Source organism: Rhineura floridana, chromosome 2, assembly GCF_030035675.1.
Source record: "Rhineura floridana isolate rRhiFlo1 chromosome 2, rRhiFlo1.hap2, whole genome shotgun sequence".
NCBI classification, from domain to species: Eukaryota; Metazoa; Chordata; class Lepidosauria; order Squamata; family Rhineuridae; genus Rhineura; species Rhineura floridana.
In genome coordinates this window covers 116093290-116116150 of record NC_084481.1, presented here as the reverse complement: position 1 = coordinate 116116150, position 22861 = coordinate 116093290, and the positions used below count along the sequence as shown (strand labels likewise).

Sequence of the window (22861 nt, the reverse complement as noted above, 5' to 3'; positions counted from 1 at the left end):
ATTCACTGCATGAGCTGGGAATGTAATGGCAACAGCGGTTGCATGTTGGCTGGTAGAACACACTATGGGATGACCCTGACAAGCAGTGAATTTTACTAGTGTGTGAAAGCACCATAAAGATACCATGATTGGTGGCAAAAGTAAATCTACACCAGCTCTTAACCACTAAGTAAGAAGCTGCATATTTAAGACAGAGGCATCAAGAAACCTTACCTTACAAGAGCTTTGACTGTGGATCTAACTACACTGGAGAGCAGGAACAGGGGTGTGACAAGGATGTGGAAGAGGGAGATTGAAGCAAAGGCCACCGAAGGAGAAAAGTCAGCATTTTCAAATATGTGGGCATGGACCACAAATGTCTTTGAAAAACAAAATAAATTATTTCAGCCAACTCTTATATTATATATACAATGCAATGAAAATATTTTACTTCACTTCAAATGCCCTAATATTTATTTATTTATTTATTTAATATCCTGCCCTTTCTTCCAGCAGGAGCCCATGGTCACGGGAAGGCATTATGCAACTAAGCACTGCAAATTCCTTCAGGCCAACTTTGTATATATCTAACAATCAGCTATAAATATAATTAGAATTTTTCACATTACAAAAACAGATAAAGAAGATACTTCATATTGAAGAGGTAGAATTTATGCCTATTTGAAAACCCAGATGAGTATAGAGTTACTCTCAAATAAGCATTTCTGTGCAAAACTTGGGGGAGAATAATATCAAAGGATGTTTGTGTTGCCCCATTCCAGCAAGATCAATCTATGCATGGTAATAAAAGTCTACACTTGGACCCCCTTACTGGATTGGCTCCTGCATGCACCAAAATGGTACCACTCAAAGAAAAGTGTCAATGGGAATGGCCTGAATCCACATTTTAGATTCTCTAGTCAGTGACCTATCTGTTGTAGAACGGAATCAATTACAGACAAGGAATGAAACAACAACAAGAAGACTTCTTGTATGGTGATTAATTGCCAGAGCTTTTGAAAAAACATGGTAACTGCTTTGTTTTTACTCATCCATCTCTCTGACAGCTTGCATAATAAGAGCACAGGGCATTCTAGACCTAAATATACAAGCAAGGAAGAGTCCTGTCCCACTAGCCTTGTGCAGAAAGCTACTGAGAGAGCAGACTACATCATTACAGTGATGCTCATATTTAAGATCAGAATAGCAGTATGTAAATTGACACGAATACATTCAACAAAAAATCTACTCATTGATAAAATAATGCAAGGTGCACACATATATAAACAAAGGTTCCCAAATAACAAGTTGCTCTCAGTTGCAATTTAACTCTCCATAATTCTGCCTAAGCATGATTCAGCATCATTTTGTGTAACATCTATTTCAGTTTTCAAATATCTAAATTTAAGGACAGGATAGCCATAGAGAAAGTTACTATTTTATTACAGTGTAATTTAAAATTAGCAGAAGAAGGAATAATGCATTTGTAACTGCCTCTTGAGTTTTGAATCTAGACTTTTGTATCTAACTATGTAACTTGAATCTAGACTTTTCTCTAAATGTTAAATATATCTACTTTTATTCCTATAGTAAAATACTTACTATAAGAACAGCTGCAATAGGTATTGCTGCATTCATGAAAACTGTAAGGAAAACAAAACATTTTTCTGATTATTTTGACATACTTTGGCTTGGTAAGACTCTCGCTACATATATTTCTTTTTCATATCTGGAACAGTTTCTTCTGTTTTTATTCTTTTGTGTTATATACCTAGATTACATCTTGTCTTGTTTTGATGTTGCTCTTTAAATTAGGATATTCTGGCACTGCCATTATACAAATGAGTAATCACAATAAAATAACAAGTAGCAGTTTCCTGGAAACATTGACCTTCTATGTATCCTGGAGTTGGCATTGGCTTTCTTGAAGAATTTAGAGGTTGTTATTCACAGAGGTTTAGAGGTTATTATTCACAGATGGCTGGAGATTAGAATGAATATTTTTTTGTCTGGGGTTCAGTATCAAATCTGTCATTAATAAAAATTATCTCCTCTAATGTGACTAATTATTCCTTCATAAGCATTGCCAAAACTTCTTACTGATTTGAACAAACAGCAACCATGTCAAACTGCTCAATATATCTCAATAATAGAATGCGCTCCTTGCATGATTCCTTGGTTCACCCTGTAATCTTGTTGTAGCTAAATATAAACAGGAAATATTTCAAAATTGAGTAAAATTAATTACAGATAAGACTGGAATTCAACTGTTGCCCTTGTATCCCTAAGCGCCTCCCAAAAATCAGCTCCAAAGAATTAGGGAATAGGGTTGTCAGGTCAGAAGCATCCCAAAGCCTGAGATTTCAGGGGCAGGCCCTAGTGATGTCATGGGGGCTGGCCCTAGTGATGTCACGGGGGCAGGCCGTAGTGATGTCATTAAGCATGATACATTAAGCATCAACCACAGTTGCTCGGAGCATACAATTCAAACAAAAACATTTATCTGATTGGAAATTAAGATAGAAATCAAAGCTGAAAGATACAGTCTGGGGAGGGAACATTTAATCCAGCTTGCTTGATTCTGGCAAGAAGGGTTTAAGTGCCCTCAGGTGAGCCCAGTCACCAGAAGGCCACTGTAGGAAGAAAGGAGCCTACTGTTGTGGAGATGTTAGGTATTTATTTATTTATTACATTTATACCCCGTCTTTCTTTTTTCATGAAACCCAAGGTGGCTTACATATGGTTCCCAGGCAGTCTCCCATCCAGGCACTGACCAGACCTGACCCTGCAGGGAGCTGGCCTTATGTGCCTTCAGACCATATCCTGGGACCGAGATAGCAGCACTCAGGAGTAAAGATGGATGCTCCTGAAGGCTGCAATTCTAAACACACTTACTAAGCCCCATAGAATTCAATAGGCTTATTTCTGAGTAGATATGATTTGGATTGTGCTGTTGATAAAGCTTGACTAGGGATCCTCTGCAAATATTTCCATACCCAAGCAGCGTTGGCAACCCCCTTGCCTGCAATGTCCTGCCCATACCTTTCAACAAGGCTGCTCCAAACTTCTTTATAGATTTGACCCTTCACTTCTGAGAGGTCTGAGAAATGAGTAAGAGTAAGAAGATTCTCTACCCTTCTCTTGCGGGCTGCTATACGCTCACTTTGACAGCCAATCCAATTCCAGTGAGTAATAACTGACAGGGAGAAAACACATATGGTTTGATCTACCTTCACAGACAGAAGCTTGGGAACAACAACGATTGCAGCCACACTTCCCAGCCAGTATGTGAATTCTCTTTTGCCACTATTGGGCAAGAAACAAACCATCATGCAACCAAAAGGTGCATCATCAGTGGGTTTAAGGGGGTTGAGCTGAGCTCATAGAACCACTGTTTTTGCATCTATGGATGTAAGGGAGTGAGGATAAAAGTAAATGAAATGCAAACAGAAAAATAAAAATAAAAGACAGTGAGGATTTCCTAAATGCAATACCATACCAACCACAACAAAATTCCTATGAGTAAGGCAGAATACGCAGCATCCCACAACCAGTCAGGATTCCTAACAAAAAACCAAAACTAAAACAGCCAGTCAGCAAAGGTCACGGAAATCCCCATGCAGCACAATCTGACCCAGGGACTGAAGTTAGTGTAGAATGCTGTGGCATGATTGTTGACAAGAGTGAGACCCTGGGCTCCTGCTGGGAGGAAAGGCAGGATATGAATCAAATAATAAATAAATAAAATAAAATAAAATAAACACCTCTGCTCTGAAATCTTCACTGGTTGCCAATTTGCTTACCAGAATGATCAAGGGGATGGAGCGACTCCCTTACGAGGAAAGGTTGCAGCATTTGGGGCTTTTTAGTTTAGAGAAAAGGCGGGTCAGAGGAGACATGACAGAAGTGTATAAAATTATGCATGGCATTGAGAAAGTGGATAGAGAAAAGTTCTTCTCCCTCTCTCATAATACTAGAACTCGGGGACATTCAAAGAAGCTGAATGTTGGAAGATTCAGGACAGACAAAAGGAAGTACTTCTTTACTCAGCGCATAGTTAAACTATGGAATTTGCTCCCACAAGATGCAGTAATGGCCACCAGCTTGGATGGCTTTAAAAGAAGATTAGACAAATTCATGGAGGACAGGGCTATCAATGGCTACTAGCCATGATGGCTGTGCTCTGCCACCCTAGTCAGAGGCAGCATGCTTCTGAAAACCAGTTGCCGGAAGCCTCAGGAGGGGAGAGTGTTCTTGCACTCGGGTCCTGCTTGCGGGCTTCCCCCAGGCACCTGGTTGGCCACTGTGAGAACAGGATGCTAGACTAGATGGGCCACTGGCCTGATCCAGCAGGCTCTTCTTATGTTCTTATGCTTACCAGGCCAAGTTCAAGGTGTGCTTTCCATGCTATGGGTGCCACATAGTACTTGTTCTGCTCTTGTAAAATCACTCCTTTAGTGTGGCAGCATCTACGCTTTGGAACTCCCTGCCTATTGGCATTAGGCAGATGCCTTCATTGTACTGTTTTTGGCACCTGCTAAAAACATTTTTGTTTAGGCAAGCCTATCCAGGCATGTAGAAGATATTGTGTTTTTTATCTGTTTTTAACTCATTGTTGGTTTTATTATTTTGAATGTTTTAAATACCTGACTTTAACTGTTTTTGCCAATATTTTCATTGTTTTAATTCCTTCTGTAAACCCCTTTGAGGTTTTTTTTTACAAGAAAGTGGTATACAAATGTTGTAAATAAAATACATGTACTACCCTATACTGTTCTTCTAATTCGGCTGATTGGGTTATATTTATTTGGCTATTTTGGCTTAATTTGATTTGACTGATTGGTTGCCTGGCCAGTAGTATAATAATGTAAATAGGTTATTTTGGTCATGTTTGGTGGATAACCTGTAACACCCACTCAGAGTTGTGCAGCCCTGATGGGTGTGTGTGTGTGGAGCAGGAAGGCCTCCCTAACCACCCTGCAGGGATGGGGCCCAGTGAAGGGGATTGGGCTTGGATTGGGGAGAGTGTCCTCACCTGATTGGATAAAAGTTAGGTTCTGCAATTTTCTCTGCAGATCATTTATTATGCAATCAAGCACTTAATTGGCTTTATGTGGATAAACGTGGCCCTTGATTTACCCACGCTTCATCCTGTCTTGCCTCTTCATTTCCCGGCTATGGACTGCAAAGAGCGTGGGACGGGGTGTATTTTATCACCCTGTTGTTCGTTTAATCTATACACAGAACATATCATATGGAAAGCAGGATTGGACCAAGATGGTGTAAAAATTTAGGGAGAAATATCAATAATTTAAGATATGCAGATGATACCATTCTAACAGCAGAAACTAGTAATGATTTGAAACAAATGCTGATGAAAGTTAAAGAGGAAAGCACAAAAGTAGGACTACAGCTGAACGTCAAGAAGACTAAAGTAATGACAACGGAAGATTTATGTAACTTTAAAATTGACAACGATGTCATTGAACTTGTCAAGGATTATCAATACGTTGGCACAGTCATTAACAAAAATGGAGACAATAGTCAAGAAATCAGAAGAAGGGTGGGACTGGGGAGGGCAGTTATGAGAGAACTAGAAAAGGTCCTCAAATGCAAAGATGTATCACTGAACACTAAAGTCAGGATCATTCAGACCATGGTATTCCCGATCTCTATGTATGGATGTGAAAGTTGGACAGTGAAAAAAGCAGATAAGAGAAAAATCAACTCATTTGAAATGTGGTGTTAGAGGAGAGCTTTGCACATACCATGGACTGTGAAAAAAACAAATAATTGGGTGTTAGAACAAATTAAACCAAAACTATCACTAGAAGCTAAAATGATGAAACTGAGGTTATCATACTTTGGACACATCATGAGAAGACATGATTCATTAGAAAAGATAATAATGCTGGGAAAAACGGAAGGGAGTAGAAAAAGAGGAAGGCCAAACAAGAGATGGATTGATTCCATCAAGGAAGCCACAGACCTGACCTTACAAGATCTGAAGAGTGTGGTTTATAACACATGCTCTTGGAGGTCACTGATTCATAGGGTTGCCATAAATCGTAATTGACTTGAAGGCATATAACAACAATTCCTTCTATAAATTGCTTTAAGGTTTTTTTGCAATGAAGCAGTATATAAATGGTGTAAATAAAATATATAAATAAATTTGGAGTCACTGTGGCCCTTGGTTCTCTTTCCACTTTTAGGAACAAAGGAATCAACCTCATACCGACTCAGGCCATTTCATACCAACTAGGTCAGTACTGATGACATGGACTAGCATTGGCTCTCCAGGATTCCAGGCAATAGCCTTTTCTAGAAATTGAATTGTGGACCTTTGCATGCAAAGCATATGCCCTACCACTGAGCTACAGTCCTTCCCCTAATTACAAAAGTATCTTTTAAAATTGTTGTTTTCAATTCACTAATGCACACATAGCATACCTAGCGCAGATCCACACCATTCATTTAAAGCACATTCAACACACGTTTGAAGCAAATGAATCACATCACAGAATCATGGGAACTGTAGTTTGTTAAGGGTGGTGGGAACTATAACTGTGAGGTGGCAATGATACTGTCCAGGATTCTTTAGGGGACGTCATGTGCTTTAAATGAAGAAATATTTATATAAGCATGACTGTCAACCTGTAAATATATTTGTAGTGCAATCCTATGTTTGTTTACTCAGAATCAAGTCCTAATGTATTCAACGGGACTTACTCAAACAAGGAAGTGTGCACAGAACCTCAGCCTCAAGTGATAAGGAACACTCACCCAACCCAAAATTCAGGATCATGCCACTTTAAGCTGTTTTGCCACTGTTGATACTGGTTTATGGTTATTGGATTTTAAAGGGATTTATTTCTTGTTGTGAGCTGCCTTGGTTTCCAATTGGCAATCCTACCTCACAGGGTTGTTGGGAAGACTCCAGACACACACACACACTGGAGATGTAAAATACATAGACCCCATATAATAGTTTATTGTCCAAATGAGTTGGTCACTGCAGAATATTTTTTTAAAATAAAATAAAATCAGTATTAGTTTCCTACATAATAAAAGCAGTGATATCTATGTAAACCCTGCCTAGTTGTTTTAAAATAGGATTGGAGGGGGAGAGAAAGTTTTACAACACAAACACAGTTCTTTACTATGTTCACTCAAAAGTCCCATTAATTTGCAGAACAATCCTAACCATGTCTACTCAAAAGTAAGTCCTATTGAATTCAATGGGGTTTACTCCAGGTATGTGGGATTAGCATAGCAGAGTTATTCTCAGAAAAGCAAGTATTGGATTAAAGTTTCATATTGGGAAGGTGTCCAAAACACTGCCATCTTCAACAGCCCAGGAAAATTTAAATTTGTTTGACTTGTAAACACAAGAGAAAAAAAGACTTTTGATAGTGCTGAAAGCTATATACTTACTCAGTTTATGAGATTTTCAGATAAACAGGAAAAAACAATAGTTTTCTACCCTTGCAATGGAGTCTAAGGACTGCCTGGAGGCCCAGAAATCCCTTGTCATTCACAACCCTGACTTCACTTATTGGCTACAAACCTGAAAGGGCAGGGTTAGTGCAGCCAGCAAAGAGATCATTTCATGGAAGTTGTGGGGGGCGGGGCAGCTGACGTTTTGGTGTATATCTAGAGAACCGGACCACCTAGAAACTTAATTTTTTTAAAATGAAATCTGAGAATCTGGAGATTAAGCTGACTCACCTGGAGACCCAGAGAGGACCCCAAAAGCAGGAGTATCTGGCCGAAAACCAGACTTCTGGTAACCATATTAGGGAACCTTGCAAAACGGAGTTGAAAGGAATTGGCAAAATCCATCTCCCATCTCTTTTGTCAGCGGACACCCCAAAAGCTCTTTGACAAGGAACCTGCTAGATTCTACCCATATCCCCTGTACTTAAGTGAATATAATTGGAGGACAGAAAAGCTACAACACAATGGTAGATCATATTCTTAGCATCCCCATTTGCTGAAATCCCAATAGAAAAGAGAGTTTTGGTCTTACCATGAAAACGGTCTTCTCTGTGCATGTCAAAGATGATATCAGGTGGGTAAGTAGCTCCGCCTAGCGGTTGAAGGCAGAAGACCACTGTTGATTTTTGCAGGAACTTCCTGTTCTGTGTGGCTCCCAGCTCAGTTCTTGATGACAAGCTAACTTATATTGAGAGCAGTGACAGGAAGCCCAATATGTAACGTAAAGCAACAGCACTCATACACTCTCTGCTAGAGGGCTATAAGGTACCCATGATTGCAGCCCAGCCCTCCTAGGGAGTGGCCTCATCTTTGACATGCACAGAGAAGACCGTTTTCACGGTAAGACCAAAAGTCTCTTCTCCTGTGCTTGGAAAGATGATTATCAGGTGGGACATACCAAAGCTGACCCATGTAGGGCGGGAATATTGATGGGCTGAACTCATTAACCATTGGAGAGGACAAGTTGTAGCACTCTCCTCCCAAAGGCTGCTTCTGCAGACACATATGTGTCAATCTTGTCATGCCTAATAAATGTATTGGGAGTGGCCCATGTGGCCGCTCTACAGATCTCCGTCAGTGAAGCATTTCACAAGAATGCTGCCGTTGTGGCTGCTGCCCTAATGGAGTGAGCCACTATCCTGGCTGGTCACGCAAGCAGCAGCGAACCATAAGCAAAGGTAATACATGCTTTGATCCAACTAACTAGGGAGGAGGTTGAAACTTTGTTACCCAGGGAAGCTGGATGAAATGAAACAAATAAACTAACTGTCTTGTAAAAAGCCTGTTTTGGAGATATATACTTTTAAGGCTCTTCTCACATCCGGTGAGTGCCACGCCTTTTCTGTGGGGTGCACAGGCTTAGGGCAGAAGGAAGGAAGCACTCACTCTTGTTGACAGTGAAAAGTAGATAGAACCTTAGAATGAAAGGAAGGGACAGTGCGAAGTACTACCCTATCCTTATGAAAAATACAGAAATTCCTATCTACGGAGAAGCAAGTCAACTTAGACACACAACGGGCCAAAGTAATGGCCACAAGAAACAGGACTTTAAAGGATAGCAAACTGAGAGATACTTGACTTAAGGGCTCGAAGAGAGGTTTCTGCAGGGCCATTAAGACTTTGTGCAGGTCCCAAGTTGGGAAGCGGTGGACAGTAGGTGGCGCTGATATTGTTGCCCCCCGAAGGAAACGCTTCAGAAACGGGTGAGAACCCAATGGTTTTTCAGGGAACTTAGATAGGATTAATGACAAAATTGAAGCCTGTCGTCTCAACGTGTTTGGTCTGAGTCCCATTGTTAAGCCCTCCTGCAGGAATGAGAGGATCTCTTTAATACCTGCTTTACTTGGATTTATGCCTTGTTTCTGCATCCAAGACAAGAAGGCTTTCCATGTGGCCTCATACATTCGAACGGTAGAAGGGCATCGGTAGTCCAATACTGTCTCCACTACTTGCATCGGAATGCCTTTCTTCAAGAGACGTTGCTGTTTAATTTCCACACATGAAGAGCCAGCCAGCCGAGATCAGGATAGAGAAATTGTCCCTGCGTCAACAAATCGTGCCTAAGAGGAATTTGCCATGGAGGATCAACCGATAGGTCGATGAGTTCTGGAAACCAAGGTCTCCTTGGCCACCAAGGAGCTACCAGCAGAACCATTGCCCGTTTGGCTCAGATTTTCTTGATTACTTTGGGAAGGATCAGAAGAGGTGGAAAGACATATAACTGACCTGGAGGCCATTGGGCCATGAGAGCATCTATTCCCTCCGCCTCCGGCGTTGCGTACCTGGCGAAGAACCTCTTTACTTGGTGATTGAGACTGGTGGCAAAAAGGTCTACTTCGATCCTGCCGAAGCAAGCCAGTATCGCCTGAAAGGCCAGAGGATGAAGCTTCCATACCCCTGATGTATTTTCTCTCGACTCAACTAGTCTGCTTAACTGTTGTCCTCCCCTCTGAGGTATTCTGCCATGAGTGACTCCAGATGTTCTTCCATCCACTGGAAGATGAGTGACGCTTCTCTCTGGAGAAGGGGAGAACGCGTGCCCCCTGACGGTTCAAGTGAGATTTGGCGAACACATTGTCTGTCCTGACGAGCACTGCCCCCAATCGTCTGTCTCTTGTGAAGTGTGTTAATGCCAGGCGGATCGCCCGAAGTTCCAGTAAGTTGATTGGAAGCCTGGATTCCTCCGGTGACCATGTTCCTTGCACCATCTGACAATTGCAAATGGCACCCCAGCCTGATAGGCTGGCATCTGACACGATCACCATATATTGGGGGGGGTCCCGGAATGGCACTCCCTTGAGTGTGCCCACCACCTCAAGGACTGACAAACCACAGGTGACAGTAACACTTTCTGGTGCTGCCTGGCTGTTATCTCGCTCTGGAAAGGCAATTGCACCCACTGCAGGGGGCGAGAGTGATGACGTGCCCAAGAAGTCGTTTGGAATGATGCTACCATCATCCCCAGAACTGAGGCCAGCTGCATCAGGTCTGCTGATGTGGAAGTCATAAGATGTGATACTGCAGTGCAGATCTTTTTGATTTTGTCTTGTGCTAGCCGTATTATCCCCTGTTGTGAGTCTATTGTGACCCCCAGATGTACAATGCGACAGGAAGGAAATAAGTGGCTCTTGGTTTGGTTGATGAGGAAGCTGTGATCCTTCAGGCAGGCCAAGGTGATGTGCAGATCTTCCTAGGCCTTGCTTAGAGATGGGGATCGAATGAGGAAGTCATCTAGGTAAGGAAATACGTGGACTTCCTGCGTCCTGAGGTGTGCCACTAGGGCAACCACGATCTTTGTGAATACCCTGGGAGCAGACGACAGGCCGAAGGGCATGGCCCTGTATTGAAAATGATCACTCCCCACTGTGAACCTGAGGTTGCATCTGGGGGGGAGATGGAAATGTGGAGGTAGGCCTTCTTCAAGTCGATTGAGGAGAGGAAGTCCCCTTTTCTCAGTGCCTCCTTGATTGAGAACAAAATGTTTATGTGGAACTTGCAGTATTGTATGTATTCATCAGGTTCTTGAGGTCGACTACCACCCTGAACGACCCATCTTTTTTCACTATTGAGATCCTGGACATTGACAGAACTGGAGGGTCTTCAGGGGAGTGTTAGCTGAGGGCCTCCATTGCCTTGCACAAGAGGGGGAGGAAATGGGACTCTTGGAAGATTCTGTTGGTTGACATCTCTTCCAGTTTTGACTCCCCACTCCATTCTTCTTCGTCCAAGACAATCAGTTCATTGTCTGGGTCGATAGGTGTCTCCTCTGTGGGTTGAACGTGTCTACCTTGGGTGGCAGCATAAGGATTAGGTGAATTGTGTGATGGAGGAGGCCACGGGATTGATGATGGGATGGCTGAGGAAGACCCCTGTGCTCCATGCATTCCAGATGTGTCCCTAAAGGGATGCTGTACAAGGATGCCATGCCAGAGAGATCCCTGGCCAAATCCGCTAAGAGGGAATCCCTGAGTTGATCCTTTAACTGTTGTAGTATGTGAGCAGATAAATGTAGTTGAAGAGGCTGAGTATGCGCACAACAGGGATGATATGCCCCTCCTTGCAATCAGTATGTAAGGGGGGAAGAGGGGGGCTGGAAACCTTCCCCTTCTGCAACATGGATGGTTTGGTAAGAGGCAGACGTGTCTGTAAATCCCATGAAATCCTCAGGTGAGGATCTGGTAGAAAAAACCAATTCCAAGCCAGGATGGGCTTGTATGCCTTCTTCCTCAGACAGCAACTCTTGGTCCCTTCAAGTCCTGAAGGCAGTGCTGTGTGAATCCCTCCCCTCATCTGCATTATGATCACCAGAACCTTGCCTGGTCTGGCCGGTCTGAATGCCAGCCATGGGCGCCGCACCATCTGAAGCCACCCTGCCCACTACGTTCATTGCCTCAGCCACCTCCAGCCTGTCGGAAGAGGGGTGGGCCATGGCTGTCTCCATCTGGACGTTCAGCATGAATGGGGACCCTAAGGCCTGACTGGGTAATGGTGGTGGTGCTGCTCCTGGTTTGGGCAGGAGAGGCTTGGGCCTCTTCTCCAGCCTTTCCAATTTGCGGGTTGCTTTCCCCATGGGGCAACCATGCAGAGGGGCTTATGGGGGCTGGAAGCCACAAAGAGTCTATGTTCCACTGATGCTTCTGGTGGGGGAGGCTGGCGCGCCTTGTTGCGGCCCTTAAAAGCAAGGCAGTGACAATGGTTTAGGAGGATAGAGAAGTCCTCCTCCTGGAGCTTGCGCAATGAGTGCTGCTCTTCTGAGGTGGGAAGGGAGCACTGATACCTTAAAAACACTGCCACTAAATCCCTGTCTCCACAGGTAGCGAGTTCCACGTGGGGGAGGGTGTAAGGCTGAGAGCAGCGGTAGCGAGCCGGTCCAGGTGGAAGGGGGGGGGAGTTAAGTCCTCCGGTAGGGTGCCCCTTACAAACTTCCCACCCCAGTGTGATTCAATTGGCGGAAAGGAGGGGAATCCCCTGCTTGGCTTGCCTCGCGCCACGGGGGGGAGGGAGAGGGAAAATATCTTTTTTTTTAACAAGGAGGAGAAAGGTAAGGTAGAAAGGAGGAAAACACAGAAAGATATAAGACAAATATACAAGAAAATATACAGGCCTGAACACAGAGCAGAGAGAGTGATCAATCGTTGTATGTGAAGGCAGAAGAGAGCTGAGCTGGGAGCTACACAGAACAGGAAGTTCCTGCAAAAATCAACAGTGCTCTTCTGCCTTCAACCGCTAGGCGGAGCTACTTACCCACCTGATATAATCTTTCCATGCACAGGAGAATGTCACCCTCCCCCACAGAGCTCCTTTAAAAAAACCCACCCTGACAGAGTTCTGTCAACTCAGAAGTAAGTTCCATTCAGTTCTCTAGGGTTTTCTCTCAGAAAAGTGGGTACAGGATTGAAGCTTTAGTGTCACATGTAATTTGGCCCTAAGTTTCCAACATTTAATGCATCACATTGCCTATAGCCTATTTCCAAATTCAATTCAAAAACTCATATGTGCTGTCAGACATTGACTTACTTTATTTATATTTCACTTCCCAAGAAGGAAAGGGTATGGATTATATCCAGTTGTGTCCTTCCACTCACAGAAGGTTCTTTGCTCCAATGTAAGCTTCTGTGAATGGAATGGGGAGGGAAACAATTTTCATAAATTTTACCTGTGCGGTTCTAAAGGACACCCCCCCCCCAGCATTCTGGAACAGATTTTGGAGAGTACTGGGGGCTACAAAGAAAAGGAGAAATTGGAAAATAATTTCATCCTCTTTGGCTAATGGAAACTTCTGGCTGGAAGACCCTTCCATGAGCTACAGGACACAATTGGATACAAGCCTATGCTTGCAAAATGTTTTTTTTTTTTAACCCTGGAGTACACATCACTGTATACCCATCTAATGCTGCAATCCTATTCACACTTACTTGGAAGTATGCCCATTCAACATATTGAACACCTAAATAGACATGCTTATAGGATTGGCTACACATAAATCAGCCTGCCATAAATTCAGAGTTGAGATGCACTGAAACTGAAAGTAGCCACCATATGCTCATGTGGCCTATAGGAAGGAGCTGGGATGATGGTAGAGCTCTGAACAATTGCTTAATTTGCACTCTCAGGATCAATTCATTGGGGCAATTCATATGGTAAGAATAATACTTACATGCTCTCATTGTGTGAATTGGTCCAAATGCATTGGGGGGGGGAGAGTTGCATGGTAGCATAGCCCAGAAGGAAGCTCTTTTAGGCATACATATACTCTTTAGGTCTGGTGTATGTGGGAAGGCATTTAAATATTGCATCTGGGAAAGGATTTTCAGCCAGCAGACAGAGGCATTTAAATTGGCCCTCAGAGGTTTGCCAGGAAATGCAAGTCAATGACTTTTTAATGCTATTAAATGCTTCTCTCCCAGTTTTCACATCATTTCTTTAAGAACCTAAGATTCCTTCAGACATGATTTCACTGGCAAAGGTAAGATACAAATGCAAAACTGCTATAAATTATGCATTATAAATGAAACACAATTTATGTCTATCATTTTATTTATACCTTTTCCAGAGGGAAAAACAAGATTTTTTGAATCCTATACTGTATCAAATTCTGAACTTTTTTGAAACCAGTTTTTCTCCAATGGCAGTCCCAGTTTAAAGAGCAAATGACAGCTAAATGAGATGCTGCTGGCCTAAGGCTGGCAGAAATGTGCTTACAATTAAAAAATAAGGTCAATGACTTCATGCTTACATGTTTCCTGACATATGCAGCTGAAAACCTGCCCTATGTTTTAACATTTTGTCCGTAATTTCAGATAGTGATTGGGTCCCAATCATGGTGCAAGAACCATACACATGTACAGTTGGCATGTGGGTAAGCTTGGTTCTGATCTTAACAGGAATATACATAGTTTGAGGACATGGTCTGCTGCTATAATCCTTCTTCTTGCCAAAACTATTTACTAACAATGAATGGATTGATTACAAAGGGCTTTAATTTCCAAGGCCACTGAGAGCTGCTCCAAACTTTTTGTGGCTCAGATGCATTCATATTTTAACTCACTTAAATAATATAATAGTGACATTCAAATAATAAAGAAGAAATGTAAAAATCTCTGAAAACTTTACTCTTTCATAGCATTCATAATGGTGCCATTTTATATATTATAAAAAATTCTATACTGTCTTTCATTAGAAACCCTCAGGGTTGTTTATATAAAATAACAACAATACCATTATTAGTTTGAATTAGAGTTTAGCTGAGAACCACCATAAACCTATGGCACTTGTATGTGATCTACCAATTCTATATCTAGAACTTTTAAAGTGATGCTTTCAACAAACAGGCATGTATAAGAGTAATACTTTCATTCATTCATTCACTCATTCATTCATCATTTTATTTGTATGTCATCTTTCCACAAAAAAGTGTGCTCAAAGTGGCTTACAAGGTGAACATCACAAAAACAATTGAAAAAACAATTTCCTAATAACAAAAATAAAACAGTAGCATAACATCAAATAAATTTTACTGTTTACATTTTTATTATGTACATGTTTGATTTTATTTTTGTAAGCCACCCTGAGTGCCCTATTATAGGGTAGAAGGGAGGGATAGAAATATTTTAAATAAATAATAATAAACAAATAAATAAACACAGCAACATTACAACTGTTGGCAGGCAACATTACACTTTCTGGCAAAAGCAAGAAGGGAATTTTGACAGTTTCACTCTGTTCCTAGAAACACTCCTCCTATGATGTTACTCAGAGTCCAGTCTGGCAACAACTACTTTCCCAAAACCCCACCAATTGTCCCTTTCTGATGGTGGTCAGCTACCTGGATTGTTTTTTCTCTCTCAACTTCAACTGCCCAGCAAGTGCTTCTTCGAGGACTATAGCTCAGTGGTGGAGCATATGGTTTGCATGCAGAATGTCCCAGGTTCAGTCCCTGGTATCTCCAGGTAGTGCTGGGGAAAGACTCCTGTCTAAAACCCTGGAGAGCCACTGCTGGCCAGTGTGGATGATACTGAGGTGGACAGACCAGTAGTATGGGGCTTGGTATGAAAGCAGCTTCCTAGTTCCTATGATTTTACAGCCTCCTCAGAAACTTCCTCCCAGTCTTGTCAGTGTGGGGCTTCTTTCAAACCCTACTTCAAATTCCACACTGGGCTGCAAGGAGGCTCATGACTTCAGTGGATATGAACCTTTGAAATTATGCATTTTCTCCACTTTTTCCAATCATATAATGTATTGATGGGAAAGGACCGTAGCTCAGTGTCGGAGTGTCTGCTTTGCATGCAGAAGGTCTCAGGTTTATTTGTTTATTTATTAAATTTATATCCCACCCTTCCTCCCACAAGGAGCCCAGAGTGGCTGAATCCCCAGCATCTCCATATAGGGCTAGGAAAGATTCCCTGCCTGAAACAATTGAAAGCTGCTGCCAGTCAATGTAGACAATACTGGACCAATGGTCTGACTCTGTGTAAGGCAGCTTCCTATGGATGCAAATAGCAGTTCTGCTGGTATATTGGTAGTGGGATTAGATCCTTAAACCTGCAGCACCTTTAAATGGCATATTCACTTATAGCTATGGGAGACTGAAACTGATCATGGGACAAAGGGACGCAAATTACTTACTTGATATGGAGGTATAGAGAGCAAAAGCCTTGAGGCTAGTCATTTCTTTTTGCCGGGTTTCCTCCACACTGCTGTGAAAGATGTGTTCCCAGGCATAGAGCTTAAGGAGTTTTATGCCTCGAAGCATTTCATTTGTTTTCTTCAGCCTCTCATTGGAATATTCCTGAACAATTGACACAAACATTAATTTAAGGAGGTTGACTGCAACACTGCAGCACACATTGTTATTTAAGAACATGTTAGGCTAATATAAATTGGCTACAGAGATTCTAGCATGCTGTATATGGTACTGAACCAATGTGTTCTGCTCATCAGTAAAAATTATTAGTTCCTCTTCAATTCCACTTTGATCTCTCTAGATAGGAGTTTACTCTTGCATAAGAATGTATTTATTTGTTTTATTTAATGTAAATACTTTTATCCAGCATTTCAGCATAAGCTTCCAAGATTATTGGAAGAATTCTGATATGACTTAAAGTGGAATTTTCTGTGTTGATATTGCAAAATACATAATTCCTACTTTAAGCAAATTTAACACCCCATCAAGTTAATATGCTACAAAAGAACTAATACTTCATAGGCTTACCACTGTGCTAAAGACAATGGGTTTTATTAAACTAAGTCTTACTCAGAGTAGACCCATTGAAATTCATGTCTATTAACTTCAATGGGTCAACTTGAAGTAGGACTAGCACTGAATACCACCCACTAAATGAAACTGAAAATATATACTACTACCAATTTATGCCTGTAGAAAAGGAAACGGAGAGATGAAGATGGAAGACACATACTGAGCTAGACTGGAAACAGGCCACAGCTACATTGTCTGACTTGCACTCAGGCAAATACAAGTTGGCCAAGAATTTGCATGTTTAAATGACTGTTAGCATTTGATGATCTACATAGCCTTGCAGGTTGTACAGGCTATGCTCCCCTCAAAGCTCCTTGATGACTGCTCTACAAAACAGTGTTCAGATTAAAGTGATGAGTCCCTCTGGGGTCCTGCATGAGCACAAGCTTGACTGCTGGCACTCTGAAGAAACCCAGGACTCACACACCCAGAAATGAGGCTTATGTGGGAACAGAATTTTTTTAGAGGCTTGTGTTGGGGAAATGACATTTTGGGCTTTGACACGTGACATGAGTGTGATGTTTCCAGCCTACACAAGTCCAGCATTCATCCACTTCACCAGTCTGCAACTGGTGACCAAAGTCCTCACCTTACTAATTCCAAAAAATGTGTCCATGCATGTTTCAGTGAAGGCCACTGTGTTGGGAGGTGGCCAACTCAAATAGCACAATGGCAAGCGGGACAATGATTGTGTTCTTTCTGAATGGAAGGAGAGGACTGCAGCTGTCCCCTTCTCTTTCCAGCCACCAACAAATGTTTTGTCACTACTTATCAGGCTACTTGTTAGGCTACTTCCAAGACAGCACTGCTGCTGAAATCACAGTTTGTTTTTGTCACTACTCCACTGTGCTGCTTCACTGTGTTCAATTCATGTTACCTTTAAATCCCAGAGTGAACTAGTTTTCACTCAGGTCCACTTGGCAGTTTTGCCCCTAAACAACCAGTTAGCCAGGGGAGATGTGACACTGATAGTGGGTGACACAGTCAACATACCAGCCTGCAGCCAGAGTGTAGTTGACCATGCTATCTGTCACTTCTCCCATCTCTTTTTATTCCTCTGCTGGGCACAAATGAGTGGCCCCACTGGAGGGCAGAGGACTGTGCTTTACTTTTTCATCTAAGTATTTTCTCCTCTGCTTAGTGGGTTTCTTAGTGGAGAAGGAATTTGAATTTGGGTTTCTTGCATTCAAGTTCAGTGCTCTAGCCAACTGCACTACCAGACATGTTTTCATATGGGTTAATTTTTATGCAAAAGATACAGGGTACTTTTTTTTACAGTAATACTGTACCTTTCATATTAGAATCAGATAATAAAAAACAAAACTATACTTTTCTTGTTTAATTTTTTTCCAGTTGGGCAGGTAGACAGTGTGACAATACTGATGGACAAGATTCAGGCTGCAGCAGTGCTATAGTCCTTATTTGAGACTAAGCCCCATTGAACTCAGTGGACTTATTTTCAGTAGATATGTACAAGATTGTGTGGTAAATTAAAACTATCAGCTCTAACCAAACAAGGCTATGATAATATTTATAGCAGTATTTGGCTGACATGATATGTTCTGGGTCTGCTATAGTGTATCTGTATGGATACATACTAATAAGCTAATTGGACATGTCTAAAAATACTTACCAATGTGCTTCTTTGAGCTTGTGAAAGCTTTGTGGCGACAAAGTACTGTACAGGTGCAAGCACTATGATTACTGCAGCTCCAATTAGGGCACTGATTCCGAGCAGGTAGTACAATAGGAGGACTCCTACAATAATCTGAGATAACAGAAAGAGAATGAGCATTATCTTCCTAATTAATACAGAGTAAACAATGACAAGTAGCTGAAAATTATTAGGTCATCTGTATCCTACTGGTAGGAAGGGAGGGATATAATAATAATAATAATAATAATAATAGTGATAAAAACTTAGCAATTCATTAGTCCCAAATCTAACTCAAAATCTCACAATCCCCAAATGTTCTTTGTGACATAATGGCATGTTTGCTTACTGCAAATAGCACTTTTGGGGAATAAACTGTTGTTAAGAATCAGAATGAATTAAGAAAAGAGCAACCACCACCACCAAATCGAACCCGAAAGCTGAGAGATCATTACTTGATCCTGGATAATGAATGGGGGGAAATGGTTAACCTCTTCCTCCCTGCACATCAGCTTTCCTTTCAAAACACAAGTGGCCAACTTAAACATACTTGTTTAAAAGCATACTTAAGTCAGCATCTAGTCTGGCTCAGTGTAGGTTATCTGTCTTGCATCCAGAAATCCCAGGTTCAATCCCCAGCATCTCCAGGTAGGACTGGGAAAGATACCCTTCTCAAACTCTGGAAAGCCACTGCCAATCAGGGCAGACAACACTGAGCTAGTTGGATGAATAGGATGACTTGGTATAAGGCAGCTTCCTATGTTCCTCAAAGTCAAAAGTGTTTTTAGGTTGCATGTTTTCAAAAGCTGTAAGAAGTTTAGATTTTAACTGTCTTGATTTACATCTGTTTTGTTATATGAGCATACACATGTACAATATAGATAACAGTCCCTTACTAATACTATATAGCAGGCATTAATAGTTGAAATGAAGCAGAAGCTGGTGAGGGAGCAGAGGCAATGAATAAGAATAGGCAGCTGCCACTTATTGACAGCCAAGGGTGAAGGTAGCCAATATATCCTTACCAGAAGACGTTGCAACCAGGTGGTGTAGGTAAGGGTGGCTGAAGTCAGCACTGCACTAGCTAGGAGTGCCCATTACATGTGTTGATGTGAGTAGCCCATGCTGGGTACACCTAGGAAATTATAGTGATGATGGCCCAGCTGCTCCCTCCTCCGTCACTATTTACATCTTCCAGTGTAAGGAACTCCCCTCTTTCTTGCTTACTGTTCACAAGTGATGTCCTCTGATTTTTCCTTCCTACTCATCACACTGCCTCATTGCTTAAATGTAAACTCCTAATTTGTTCATACTTTAGATAATAAAATATGAAAGACCATTAGCAACTTGATGAAAATTATGATCTGTGCCTAAAGGGCAGCTCAAATGTTATCTGAGAAGTAGCAACTAAGCAATAAAAACTGCAATAAACCACAGAAAGTAAAGTCTGAAAACATCTGGCTTTGATGAGGATTTTTATAATAATTAATAATCATAAACAAACCCATTACCACAACTGTATTATACAGCCACGAGAGTGGCTGTATACTATAGCCAGCGTGGATTTTTCACATTCCGCAATGTTAAATTGAAAATACCCCCTATGCCATTCTGATGCTTCCCATAAGCTCATTTCAAAACAAAAGCTTACAAAACTTACAGTTCTGAATTCAGAAACGCTTACTTAACAACCCTGTCAATTTTCATGGTGATACACAAAATAGTCAGAGAGAATAGAGAGTTCAAAGTCTAAAAAGAGAGAAAAAAACCCCAGAGCCCTTTTGGACTTTTTTCTGTCAGAGTTCTCATAATCTGTTGAAATTCATTAAAAATCAGCCATATTCACAGAGTACCTGTAATCCTATTACTGACCTTGCCCCATACTCTGACCTTCATCTTCTGCAGTTTAAAAGTTTAAAAAATGCCTGGCTGATATTTAATTAATTTAATAAATATTGGCTGGCAGCCTATGATTACGTGGGGCATGCTCAGTAAAAACCAACTGTCAGAATTCTAAACGCCAGACTCACAGCTGCTCAACTTGCCTAATCAGGGCCACACCCACACCAGACTTTGATTTCACTTGAGACAGTCACAGCTTCCCTCAGAGAATCCTGGGAAGTGTAGTTTGTGAAGGGTGCTGAGAGGAGACTCCTGTTCCACTGAGAGAGCTCCAGCGGCCAGACTGGTTTAACAGTCAGCCACTCTGATTGAAGCTCTGTGAGGGGAACAGGGAGTCTCCTAGCAACTCTCAGCACCCTTCACTAGGATTCTTTGAGAGAAGCCATGACTGTCCAAAGTGAAATAAAAGTCTGGTGTGGATGTGGCCAGGGAAAGCTTTGGTTTAAATTTGGGTGGGAGGCTACATGTTCCTGCTGTAGAATAAAAAGGTGGGGGAAAGCCTGAAAAAGAATGATACTGTTCACAATCTTTTCCTTTTGGAAAGGAAAGAGGCTTCTCTTCTGCCCAGTGCTCACCCACCCAATCTCCTCCCCCTCCCCTCCCTGCCCCTTCCCTGGGTCAGTGTTGGACTATGACCTGGGAGACCAGAGTTCAAATCCCCACACAGCCATGAAGCTCACTGGGTGACCTTGGGCCAGTCACTGCCTCTCAGCCTCAGAGGAAGGCAATGGTGAAATCACCTCTGAATACCATTTACCATGAAAACCCTATTCAAAGGGTCGCTATAAGTCTGAATCGACTTGAAGGCAGTCCATTTCCATTTTCAAACATGATTGCATAGAAATAAATCCCATTGAACTCAAAAAATATGCAAATGATCAAACCCCCCTTCCTTCACCCTCCTATCCCCTCCCTCTTGCCCCTCCCTCCCCATCCCCTTCTAATCCCCTCCTTCCCCCTCCTCTTCCTCCTCCCCATGGTCAGTTTTACCTATCTTAAGCATGATTGCACGTAAGTAAATACCACTGAACTCTATAAGCATGCAAATGATCAAACCTGCCCTCCCCTCCCCCTTCCTTTGCTCCCCTCCAATACGTTCCTTCTCCTTCCCACTCCCACTCCTCCTCCCCCATGGTCAATTTTTCCTATCCTAACCAATATTGCACAGGAGTAAATCCCATTGAACTCAATAAGCATGCAAATGATCAGACCTGCTTTCCCCCTCCTTCCCATCTCCTCTCCCTTCCTCCTCTCCCTTCCTCCTCTCCTCCCCTCTTCCTTCTTCCTCCTCCCCTGCCCACTCCAGCCCTCCCTCCCTCCCCCCTGGTCAGTTTTACCTATCCTAATCATGATTGCATGGGAGTAAATCGCACTGAATTCAATAAACATGCAAATGATCAAACCTATCCTTTGCCACCCCTCCCCCTCCTGCCTCCTCCCCTCCCAATCCTCCCCTCTGCATTTCCTCCCCTCCCCCCTCCTCCTCCCCTCCCCATCCCCTGTGGTCAGTTTCACCTATCCTAAGCATGATTGCAGGGGAGTAAATCCCATTGAACTCAATAAGCATGCAAATGATCAATCCATTCTCAGCAAACTTGCACAGGATCCCATTTCTTACCTCCCGGATTAAAAAGCAGGGAAATTCACTAATAGGCAAAAAACCTTGCTGTTTAAGAACGTACCTATAGCCCACAGCTATTTCTATCAAACTTTAAAAAGCAGGGAAATTGGGCAGCTATAGTAAATGCACCAGGGGAGCAGGAGACCTGAACTCCTCTCTGAGATATTGTACTGCCCTACAAATTGGTCAAAATGTAAACACCATTTGGGTTGGTGTTTCACAGTTCATTTCTTTTAAAGCATTCCATAGTTTTTCATGATCATATGGACTTTAATATCCTTACCTGTACTGGCATAGCCCAAAGGTTAGGGCACAGAAAAAAGAACCACATCAGCTGGTTTGTGTCTATAGCAACCAGGTTACAGATCTGACCTGCAGTCATTTCCCCCATGGACATGTTGGAAGTTGAAAGCCGCATGATCTTATTGTAAATTTTAGTCTAAAATGAGAAAAAATATTTTATTTTATTCACTGAAGGAAATGTTTTGAAAGCAGTGTACAATGAAGGTTTTGAAAACCAAACTGTATAACAGAAATAAATACATACACAGGAATTTAAAAGCAAATCTTTAAAGTATCAACTTGCTCAATTATAAAATCACACCATTATAAAATGTTTGAGTCACACCTCAGGGTAGGCCTGCTTAAGAAGACAAACGTGTGGGAGAGGAACAAAACACCACCATCCTGAAGCTAATTATAAAATGTTTTGCTATTACAAAAAGTGTTTATAGATGATTTTCTTATAACATGTATATGTGTGAATATGATCTCTTCAAGTCTAAATCTCTCATACGTATTCTCTCCTTTGATGCAGAAAGTGACGACTGAAACAAGCTGTACACCATTTATTCAAACAGTTTCTCCCTGATCACCCAATCTATCTTTAGAAATAATAAGGGATTTCAATTGGGGAAGATACTGTTCAAAACCTACATTGTATTGTAAT

General features: G+C 41.9%; 1 protein-coding gene across 4 annotated transcripts in view; it reads right to left on the bottom strand.

Moving 5' to 3' along the window:
- Window positions 1-22861, bottom strand: part of ABCC8 (ATP binding cassette subfamily C member 8) — a 156842-nt gene that overhangs the window by 79006 nt on the left and 54975 nt on the right. For all 4 annotated transcript variants that reach the window (XM_061610242.1, XM_061610243.1, XM_061610244.1 and 1 more), the window contains 5 exons: window positions 22196-22351; window positions 18369-18503; window positions 16105-16267; window positions 1582-1622; window positions 214-359 (listed from right to left, as the gene is read on the bottom strand). In XM_061610242.1, coding sequence (XP_061466226.1) covers window positions 214-359; window positions 1582-1622; window positions 16105-16267; window positions 18369-18503; window positions 22196-22351 — 641 coding nt within the window. The remainder of the gene's footprint in view (window positions 1-213; window positions 360-1581; window positions 1623-16104; window positions 16268-18368; window positions 18504-22195; window positions 22352-22861) is intronic.